The sequence below is a fragment of the Tenrec ecaudatus genome, chromosome 6, assembly GCF_050624435.1.
Source record: "Tenrec ecaudatus isolate mTenEca1 chromosome 6, mTenEca1.hap1, whole genome shotgun sequence".
In the NCBI taxonomy this organism is placed as follows: Eukaryota; Metazoa; Chordata; class Mammalia; order Afrosoricida; family Tenrecidae; genus Tenrec; species Tenrec ecaudatus.
In genome coordinates this window covers 59,562,620-59,574,643 of record NC_134535.1, presented here as the reverse complement: position 1 = coordinate 59,574,643, position 12,024 = coordinate 59,562,620, and the positions used below count along the sequence as shown (strand labels likewise).

General features: G+C 38.3%; 1 protein-coding gene across 1 annotated transcript in view; it reads right to left on the bottom strand.

Moving 5' to 3' along the window:
* The window catches only part of PTPRR (protein tyrosine phosphatase receptor type R), a 279,519-nt gene that overhangs the window by 241,389 nt on the left and 26,106 nt on the right, over nt 1-12,024 (bottom strand). Inside the window, exon 4 of the mRNA XM_075553227.1 lies at nt 877-1,175. Coding sequence (XP_075409342.1) covers nt 877-1,175 — 299 coding nt within the window. The remainder of the gene's footprint in view (nt 1-876; nt 1,176-12,024) is intronic.

Below are 12,024 nucleotides of genomic sequence, written 5' to 3'. Positions count from 1 at the left end.
TTGGAGTCTCTATGCCAAGTAAACTGCCCTATCCAATAGATTGAAACATAAAGAGAAGCAGAAGAAACTCATCATCATGAATTACATTTGGGGAAAGAGGTGTCCAGAGGCAAAAATGCTTTCACTCATCATCTTGACCTCAAAATATTCAATTAATTTGATAACATTTTTGGCAGAAACGCAATAATAAACATTTAGCAACTGATCTGGGGTTTTAATACATATCCTCTGGTTACCATTTTAAATGTAAGAGATACTATATGCCCCAATAGGGTGCCAACTTTAGTATATATTTAAACTATGATATCTTAAAAATTGGGAAAAATGTGGCCAGGTACCAGACCCAGAAAATATAAATAAGGAGACTATTAGATCTCCTTGGTTAATAACAGGTGATACCTGTGCAGCCAGTCTAGGAGTTTCATTCCTTGATTCCTTCCAAATTATCACATTTATTTCAATGACCAAAACTATTTCCTATCCTATACCATCCTCTTCCTTTCAATTGTCTGCCAGTTGCCAAAAGATCTTCAAAATTATTACTAATTACTCTTTATGTAGGCTGAGACAACACTCTGTCTGCTTAGAATAGATTATCACAAAAGGCAAGAGACTCAGTATGTGATTGGATCTGCTTAGATGTAAGCCCTTCCTAAAGTAATTTTTTACTCAAAGATCTATTAAGCACATATTATGCATATACTGAGCTATGCAAAAAAGGATAAAACATCTCTGATTTCATTGACTTTACATTAAAAAAATCAAATGTACAACAAATAACCATTGAGATTCAAGGGTAACGATCCACCATTAGTTTTTTTAAAACATTGGCCCCAGAAAAAGCCGCACTACCAGTACCAAAGAAATTCAACTTACCACCACAATTACATTTGCTGCTGGGATTGGAAGGTTTTCCACTTCAAGATCCTGACCATCCACGGCCAACAGATTGAGAGACGGACCATAGGCGGGTCTAGGGAATGCTGAATTAACAATTTGGTGATGCTTGCTTATTTGAGCTTGGGGAGAGGAATGGTAGCTGTGTTTATAAATCTTTTGGGGTGCTATATCCAGGCTCTTCTCAAGACCCGGTGAATGGTGATAAACAAATACTGGCCTCCCACTCTTCTTCTGATGAATTTCCAAAGAGTGATCATTATGTCCTGAAAAGCACTCTGAAAGGGAGAAGAAAGAGAAATCAAAGATCCTGTTCAGTGAGCGTGGTGAAACATCTGACAAAGAGCATTATTCTTTCTTAGAAAGCGTTAGAACCTTTGAAGGATTTAAGATGAGTTAGTCCTCATAATTTTCTTTGTTCATTACCTTCAACGAGGAGCACACATCTGATGGTAAGGAAACGTCTGCATGGTGGGAAGTGCATACACGTTGAAAGAATTCATATCCACCAGGTAATCAAGATCTCTTAAACCTTATTTTCCATTTTTAATGTTTCTTCTAGAGAGGAATTCCTTTCTTTATCTAAACACACAGTTTTAACATCTTGTTGGGTTTTTATTCCTAGATGTTTTATCTGGTTCCCAAATTATAAGCATTTATATTATAACCAAGTGTTTTTTCTTTAATCAAGTGTTTCATGCAACTCCAACTTCATATTTATTTTCCTGCTTGGATTATAGGTAACTAAGTATATTTTCTTTGCTATATTTGCTAGAATATTGTAAGCTTATTAAGGACAGAAGTCTGAGTATACAAACACTCATGCCGTAGCAACTGGAAGCATTCTCACCTTATATGGCATCCAGATCAAACTACATTTCCCAGCTTCCCCTGAAACTATGTGTTGCCATTCAATTGAAGTGTAGTCATTGAAATGTGAGTAAAGAGGTTATAAACCTCTCTTTTCATTTCTCCTCTTTCTGCTCTCTGAAATGCAGCTGTAAAGGTGATCTAATGAGAAGAAGCTATGTGTTGAGGGTGGTAGAGAAACACAACCGAAGGATTCCAAGCCACTGATGAAAGTGGCACTACCATACCTCCGGAGTTCCAACTCAGACTCCATATGAGAGAAAAACAAACAATCAGTTTTCTACCTTGTTTTAGCCTCTGTTACTTTGAATCTCTTAGTTACAATTGATGCTATCTATCTCCTAACTAATGCATTCATTTTTATTTCTTCTATTAGGTGAATAGTCCTTGTTTAAATTTCTCCCATTTGGAGGAATTAGATAACCCTACACATGAGCCAGAAAGAATTGTACTAGGTTTAAAAACCAATTAGAAAAGAAAGCTAAGATTATTTATATAGCATGATAAATAGTAATGCCACCCACATTGTTTCAGATAATAACTCCAAATTCTTTGAGATGCCAGTATAATTCATACACTATTCTGTCCTTAGAAAATTATTACTGCTCCTGGCAAGAGTTCTTCCCCATTTCCTTATTATTTTATCTAATATTTGATTACCAAGTCTTGCAAGGTCCTGTAAAAAGTTTATTTTTAAAATCTCAGATAGTAACAAGCCTCATTTTCAGAAGAGTATCCATCATGGCAGATTTAGTTTTCGTGCTAGTGAACCTTAAGGCTCCTCTTTTTACCAGGACAGTCTCTAAGGTGAGTAGCCCAAGTTCATTCAATCAGAAAACATGCATTTCCCCAAATCAAAGGTCATCATTAATGAGAAGTATTAGAAAATAAGCTAATATCAAAATAAAATTTTTATTGCATTTCTGAAGCTAAAGACAACCACTTCATTGTTGCTCTTAACAAGTTCCCTCAGAAAGGAGAAAATAATTTATGTCTAAGAAGTGTAAAAGATCTTCTAAAATATCATTTAATAAGTTATTTTAGTAAAATATCAAGTAAGCACTGTGATCAGAAAATTAAAATGAAACTAAACCATATTAGCCCAATTCTCAATTTAGACAATAACGGCGAGAATAAATAACAGCATTGAGGTACCTGTGTTGAATTGTATATCACATGTGTACTTAATGATATTTTTATTTCTAAAGCGAAAGCATAGTTATTTCAGAAAGAAAAAATAGTATTCTTTCAAGGTCATCAATATCCTATCATCATCTTTGTCCAATTACAACAGCTTTTGGTTCGTTAAAAAATAGTTCACTTATTTAGTCTGCTCAGAATTACAGACAAGATGATTCTTTTCTTTCATTCTTTCAAAATCCATAAGAAATGTAATTATGACAAAATGATTTGAAGGCTAAAGCCACTGGGCCCCAAAGAGGCTTTCCAAATGGGAGAAAGCACTTGAGCTAGTTCAGAACCCAACCTGTTCTTTAGTTCTCTAACTGAAAGCCGAATACATATTATAAGACAGAATTGTTGAGGAAGCTAGAAACACTTACTGGTCACACAGGCCTTGAGTTTCATAGCAAGTAATGGATTTTCAAAACCTGTAAAATTGGCAGTTTCTCCCCTCTGAATTTACCATAATATTAAATTAGAGGATTGGAGAATGCAGATTCTGAGACATGGAGAAAGAAATAAACAACTAAGAAAATTAAACACTCATTTTCAATCTTTTTCTTTATGTGTTTCAATCACAGCAAACCATTTCAGAGACAGTTAATTTAAATAATATAGGTGAATTCAGGGGTATATGCCTTGTGTGTTAAAATTAGCTTATGAAAAAGGGAAAATCCAATTTTAAAAGCAATTGAGACCAAACTGCAGTAGAAATTATAGGGCTTCCTTCTTTCCCAGGCTTGAACCATGGTGGCAGTGTAACACTGAGTCTCTCTCCACAACTAATAAGTAGGTAAAAGTTGTAGTATTTTACAGTGTTATCCTTTGACTACCTGCATCAATAACCAATATAATGCGTATTCTTAGGACAGCCTACCACTTCCATAGCAGAATCTCTGGGGATATAGCCGGTGGTGGGAATCAAGGTACATATTATACAAGAGACTAATATTTACAATATACAGGATATTTCAGTATCTAAACAACAAAAAGACAAATAATCTAATTAGGGATCACAAACAGACACTTCAACTGAGACATCCAGATAGTCAGCAAATATGTGGGAAATGCCTGTGATCACTAGCCATTAGAAAGAGATCTCACTCCAGCATTAATAGCAAAAACAGAAAACAAGTGCTAGCAGGTGTAGAGAAGCTGGAACCTTTATACACTTCTGGTAGGACTGTAACATGTTGCAACCACTGTGGAAAATGGTATCAAGCGTCCTTAAAATATTGAAAATAGAAATGCTACATGGTTCAGCAATTCTTCTGCTTGTATACAGCCTACAAAAATCAAAGAAACGTGACAGGAATAGGAATATGTAGTCCACCAATGTTCATCACAGTGCTGTTCACAATAGTAAAAAACAACTTAAATGCTCCACAATTAAAGAGCAGATAAACAAACTTTCGTACATAAACACATGGGATATTATGCAGTATTAAAGAAGGCTGATGAATCTGAGAAATATCTCATAGCATGGATGGACCTGGAGGCTATTAGTTTGAGTCAAGATGTAAAGCAATTGGAAATCTCATATCTTGGGGGAAATTCAAGAAAAGGAGGAGAGAATGTTTTCATACAAATGAAAAGCATATAAATAAAGGCTGTAATCAATGGAGGAAATTCCAAGGGCAGATTAAGCAGTAGAATGGTGCATAATTTACTAAAGAGTTAGTAAATTGCACGTTTTGGTAATTATTTAGAAAAGAGAAATGAGAGCTGGTGGGCGGATCGCGTCTAAGGTGGTCCACAGGGATGAAAACCTTCTCTCACTCACTCCAGCGCTCTTTCCATTAAGAGTGGGCTAGGCCTAGTAGCTTCTAAACCAACAGATGTGTCAAGGTGATAGGACATCAAGTCTTTGGTTATTTCTATTCTGCTTAGACTGTTCTCAGTCTGGCTTTGGGAGCGTAGGCTGCCGGCTTGGAGAGGGCCTGTACAAGTGGTCCCCGGCCAACCACCAGAAGAGAATTGAGATCCCCCTCTTCAACACCGGGAGGCCACCGACTGCGCACTCAGGACCCCCGGGGCCGTGACTCGCACCCCCCCCCCCCCCCGGTTCCACCCTCACGAACACCTGCAATGTGAGGCCCGCGGACCCGATGAAAATGCAGCACTGCATCCTGCTGGGCCTTCCAGAGAATGGCCTTGGCGGTTGGACTTGGCCCGCGGTCTCCCTGGGTCCCGCTCTCTGACACCGCGGACGGGCGATGGGAATGGGAAGACCGGTGGCTACTGCTGGCCAAAGTGCAGGCGGTCCCAGATGGCTCGCCCATGGACACGTGATTTGGCGGCTTGTGAACCGCTCACACCGTGGCCTTGGCCTGGCGCAGAAGCTCACGGACCAGCTAGGATGGAGAACGTCAAGGCTAACTATGTCTGTCAGCACGTCAGGAAGGGTAACGGAGCCGCCCTGCCCTCTACTGTAACACCCTCAACTTCCAGATCAGCGAGGTGGAGCCCAGGGACCACACAAGTGTGCCTACATGCGGGACCTCCCCCATGGCGGGTGAAGGAGAAGGGCAGGCCCATGGGGCCCACTGTGAGCAAGAGCAACTCACTGCCAAGTGCAGGCGAGGCCTGGGGGTGGGAGTGGGGACAGCCAGGACCCCAGTGAGGTCCACGAGACCACAGGGAGCACTGATGTCAAGCAAAGCTCAGAGAACTCCGACTGGGCCTCCTAGAGCCTGACTGAGCCCCGAGCCCCGAGCCCGAGCCCTACGGGGCTGCAGCCTCATCTCGCCCTACCCACTGGCCCACTCGATTGCCTAATGGAAGTGCCTCCTCCTTTCTGATTTGAATCTTCATTTAAGAACTTCACCTAGCCTTGATTGAAGACTTGTGAGAGACCATCAAACGTGAACCAATCAAACTGTGCTTGGATTTCTGACCACAGAAAATGTGAAATAATAAATATATGGTGTTTAAGTCATTTAATCCTGAAGAGGAGCCTGGATGGAGTAGTGGTTACTCGTTGGGCTGCTAACTACAAGGTGAGCAGTTTGAAACCAGCAGCCCCTTTGAGGGCGGAGAGGCTGTTTCCTCCCATAAAGAGTTACAGTCTCAGGGGCAGCTCTACTCTCTCCTGCAGCGTCACTGTATCAGCATTGACTCAATGACAATGAGCGATAATCCCCTGATTTTGAGAGAATTTCTAAGGAAGCAATAGAAAACTAATGTAGAGATATTGAGGATAGTATAAACAGTTATAAAATATATTTAATAGTATTTACAAATGAAATACTAAAGACATTGGACAATTTACAAGATTTACAGGGGCCATGAAAGGCTAAATTTTGTATTTCTGAAAGATTACTCTGGTTATACACAAGTTACCAATATACGATGGGTTAAAATTTTAACAGATACTTCACAAAAGAGAATACAGAGATAGAATATGAACACACCGAACTGTTTTCAACTCTATTAACCATTAGGAAAATAGATATTGGAACCATGATGGAATAACACTGCACATTTATTAGAACTGCTAAAATAAAAATTAATAACAATTTCCAGTATTGATAAGGCTGTGAACAAACTAGAAGTCTCATACCTTTTTGATGGAAATGTAAAATAATAAAGGGCAGTTTCTTAAGTTAAGCATACATTTACCATATGACCGAGCAATTTCATTTCTGAGTATTTACCCTACTGAAATAAAAACTTATGTTCACACGAAAACCTGCAGGCAAACAAAACAAAACAAAAAAGCGTCTCTAGGTATGATCATCTCCTAACAAAAATAATCCAAATGTCCTTCAGTGGATAAATGGATGAGCAAACTATTGCTACACAATGATCTATTACTCATCCATAAAAGGAATTAACTACTGATACATGCAACCACTTGAATGAACCTCAAAAGCATTATGTTGAGTCTCGGAAGCCAGTCTCAAAAAAGTCTTAAACTGTATGATTCCATTTACATGATATTTCAAAAAAGACAAAAACAAAATACAGCGATGGAAGTCAGATTAATAACTACTACTGGTAACCTGATCAATGGAGAAAATATTTAAGTTTCAAGGTTTTGGTTTTGTCTGATTCGCAGTCAATAGGCAGCAGCCAAGAGGTCAAAGGACACACTGCATTGGGTAAATCTGCTACAGCCACTGTGAAAAAGCATTTTGGCCATTCCTCTAAAAATTGAACATAGAGCTACCATGCAACTCAGCATCTTCCTTCCTAGGTATATATGCAGGAGAAGTGAAGGCAGGAATGTAAACGGAAATGTATGTAACAATGTCCACTGGCATGCTTTTTACAATAGCTGCAAAGGGGAAAATAACCAAAAAATCCATCAGCGGATGAATGGATAAACCAAATGGAATACTACTCAGCTATAAAGAGAAGCGAAGTTCCGTTACCTGATACTGCAGAGATGGGCCTTGTAAACGTGCTGAATGAAATTAATGAGCCACAAAGGGACAAATATTATATCTGAATTATATGAAATAAACAAATATATAAAAATCAAAGACTACTACTGGTGATCAGAAGTGGGAGGGGCGGGGCTGGGAGGATTGTTGTTTAAAAGACACTGAATTTATTCTGATGGTAGTGAAATGATTGGAAAAGGATATTGAGAATAATTGTCGAATTTTAAGAATATAAATCCACCTCACTGAATTGTACAAATAGAAATGGTTAAAACAGTAGTTTCTTGAATCAGACCACAATACAATTTTTTAAAGGAAGGGTAAGTTGGTTTTAGAGTTTACGTGTTAGGATAGGGGAGATGCGAGCACAATTAATCTCTGAAGAGAAAGAGCCAGTTGAGAAAGTGAAGAGAGAGCCGGAGAAAGGAGTTGGAAGCTGGGAACGCGAGGGTACAGACGCAGGCGGACGGATCATCATTGGATTGGAGAGAAGCATTTCTCCCATGAAAATACAGGGTGAGGGGATCAGGGGCGTTCATGATGGTGGGAGTTTGATGGTGGGAGTCAAGCCAGTTTACTTCTAGTGGTTTCTATTTCTCCATGCCACATGAGAGAAGTCATCTCACAATAGCGAGGAAAAGTGGGATGTGTGGAGATGACATTATGGAGAATCATTGAGATTGTTCTTGTAATGAATACAAAATTTGAAATAGGAACTATAGTAGGATCTCTCCCCTACACTGAGAACTCAGTGGTGCCCCTCACCTTGCCTCTCCTGTTAGATATATGGTATTTCTCACATGATGTTTCCTAAATACTTTGTCAAAGATACCCATCATTTCAATAACAAACAACAACACCTTTATTCTAGCAGCAACATTTACATGAAGATAATAAGTAAGTTTTCTGGTCATGAAGTCACAGGATTGAATTGCACTCTGGATGTGACATTGATAGTCACCAAAGAGACCTTTTACAAAGGGAAAGGCAATGCATGAAATGGCTGCTTTCAAGTGCATTATGATCTGTCCTTTCACATTCAACGTTTAGTAAGGCCTGTGTGCACAAGGTGAAGTGGCCTTGGCGGCCCCCTTTCCTAGTGAATCCTCAGACTGCAAATGTTTCAAGCAATGTCACTAACGTGTGCACGGAACAAAAGGATCAAACAGTGGTCTTCAAAGCGACCAAACAAAAGCGAACAATCAAAAGAGGGATTTTGTCCTCTGATCATTTGGTGAAAGGGCAATCACTGCTTTTGAAAGGCATTTCCAACAACTACTTCCCTAGAAAGGAGCTCCAACTGGGTAACACCAGGAACTTGCCTCAGAAAGTTCCGCATGAGAAACAGTGATGCTCCCACAGGGTTTGCAGATATTTCTCGGGATTTTATTTTAAGTACCAGCAAAGGTTTTTACACAGAAAAAAATGCCTATATGGGGAACTATTGAACTACTGGGAGATGGAAAAGAAAAAAATGACCATTAATTGTATCAAGAAGGGAAGGAAACATGTATTCTCTTCAGACAGCAATGAGTTGTCTTCCCCTCATTTATGTGAAATTGAACAAGTCTTCATCTTTCTGTGGGTTTTTGTTTTAAACAGTTTTATTGGCATATAGTTCACGTATCACACAATTCAATAGCTCAGTCACATCAGGAGTTATAAAGTCATCACCACCATCAGTTGTAGGGCATTCTTCGTGTTTGTGCTCACCATGACTAGCTCCTCCTCTCCCCGTACCTCCCTGCCAGACCTCAAAGGAACCATTAATCCGGTTAATGTCTCCATAGATTTACCTATCCTGGATTTCATATACAGAAAAATAGTTAAAGAATAAAACTAGCAACAATTACAAAGTAAGAGAAAAAAAGCCTCCCTGGAAAAGAAAGCAGAAAACATTAAAAATTAGAACACATTTAAAGTGAATCAAAATGGACGTCAAATGATAAGATATTAATTTTAATCTATTGCATCTTCAATAATCCACTTTCTAATGTATTCTGCATGAGAGCAAGGCTCTTCACAGCCCTGTTGGACAGTCAAAGGTGGTCCCCCAGAGGATTAATCCATGTTTATTTCCCCTTCATTGTTTTTTGGTTTAGTTAGTGTTTGATAATAAAATTGTTTCTTGTGCAGCTAGAAACAGATTGGAAGTGAAAAAGAGAAGACTCAACTGAGACAGAGATAAACTGGTCTTGATTTTTTTAATAAACTGATCATTTTTCCATAAGTCCATATAAGACTCGAGGAATTTACAAGAATAAAAATTTCCATGGAAAACTCCTTGAATCTAAGGAGGTTGATATTAAAACTACTCTTCCAGTTATTTGATAACTCTATTAAGTGATTGTGATCCAAAAGATTGTCACAATACTAATCTCCAGTTCCACCACTTCTCTGTCACTTTGTTGTACTGTGGTGGCTTGTGTGTTGCTGTGATGCTGGAAGCTCTGTCACTGGTATTCTAAATGCCAGCAGGGTCACCCAAAGTGAACAGGTTTCAGCAGAGCTTCCAATCGAAGAACAGACTATGAAGAAGGAATTGGCTGTCTAGAGAAATTAGCCATGGAAAACCTTATCAATATCATAGAAACATGGTCAGACACAGAAAACTTAATGAATACAAGCAAGATATTGTTATAGATAGTGGCAGAAAATGGAAACTTAGAATGCACAAAGTATAAAACTAGGAAAATTAGATATTGTAAAAATAAAATGGTCTTCATTAAAATCAATATTCCAAGGTTCAGTGAGCTGAGAATCACTGGTATTTCCCATTGTGAATCAGAAAATCACAGAGTTTACTACGCCGAGAAGGACAGATTCAAGAGGAATGGTAGTGCATTCACCACCAAAATATTTCAAGATCTATCTTAAAGTTCAATGCTATCTGTAATAAGATAATATCTCTCTGCATAGAAGGAAATCTAGTTAATCTAACTGTTATTCAAATTTACACACCAACCACTAAACCTAGTGATGCAGAAACTGAAGAATTCTACCAATATCTTCAGTCTGATATTGATCAAACATCCAATCAAGGGGCATTAGCAATTATTGGTAGTTAAATGCAAAAGTTGAAAAAAAAGAGGGAAATATGTTCTTGGTGATAGAAATGAAATTGGAGAAATTGGAATTGGAATTGGAAATTTTACAAATCCATTGACTTTCTTATAACAAATACTGTTTTTCAACAATACAAATGGTGACTATATATGTGGACTTCTCCAGATAAAATACACAGAATTCCAGTTGACTATATCTGTGTGAAGAGTTGATGGAGAAGCTTAATATTAGCAGCTTTCATAAGGCTAGGGGCCTACTGTGGAACAAACCACCGATTGTTCATATATAAGCTCAGATTAAAGCTGAAGAAAATGATATCAAGTTCATGAGCCAAAATATAGACTTCAGTTTATCCCATCTGAATTTTGCAGACGTTTCAAGAACTGAGTTGATGTATGGAACACTAATGACAGAAAGCCTGTTGAACTGTAGGATAACATCAAGAACATTATACATGAAAAGGCAAAAGATCATGAAAAATGCAGGCAAGAAAAACAAAAGTCAAAGTGGATGTCAGAAGAGACTCTGAAACTTGTCCTTAATTTTAGAGCTGCTAAGACAAACAGGAAAAAATGGTGTGAAGTCAAAGAGCTGAACAGAATATTTCAAAGGACAGCTCAAGAAGATAAAATCAAATATAATGAAATGTGCAAAGAGCTAGAGCGAGGAAACCATAAAAGAAAAAAAATGTTCAGCGTATCTGAAACCAAAAGAACTGGAGAAAAATCCAAGCTTTGAGTTGTAATATTGAAAAATTCCATGGGAAAAATATTGAATGATGCAGGAAGCATCCAAAGAAGATGGGAAGAATGCATAATCACTGCGCCAAAATGTACTTGTCAGCGTTAACCATTCTAATATCTACAAAAATGTGGTCAGTCTATGGAATTCAACTTACCTTAGTTACTAATAACACACATATATCTGTCTGTATCAGTGTGTGAATACATATTGTAAAATTTGTGTCCTGGTATCAAACAATCAATATGACAAAAATGTTCAATCTTTCAATCAGGTTGTCATAAAAATAATAAGTAAGTACAATAAAGGTTCTATAAGATGACAGTGATTGAATTTATCCAATTTTAAATGATCATGGTCATTACATAAAGCAAGAATGAAATAACCTTGAAATAACCTTTCCCTGAAATAACACTTCCCTCCAGCACTAGTTTCAAAAATCTAGCTTGTGCACTTGCCATTAAAATGCAAAAGCATAAATCCATGAGGTGCTGCTATGTAACTCTATAATCCCAATGTAATACCTCACGTGTTTTCATGCCAATGATATGTGTGAACCCATTGCTATGTCACTCATAGTGACCATACTCTTACAGGGCAGAGTAGAATTATCTAAGCCATAGGGTTTCCTAGTCTAAAATCATTACAGAAGCAAATTACCGCATTTTCCCCCTCCAGAGCAACTGCAGGGTCCCACCACCGACCTTCAGTTTGCAACTGAGAAATTAACTACCACATACCTAAAGCTCCTGGGGACATGTGTTCCCATTCCCTCCACTGCCATTAAGTTGATTCTGAATCGTAGCAACTCTACATGGGATTGCTGAGGCTGCAAATCCTTAAAGGGAGCAGATAGCCCCATTTGTCTCCCACAGAGTAG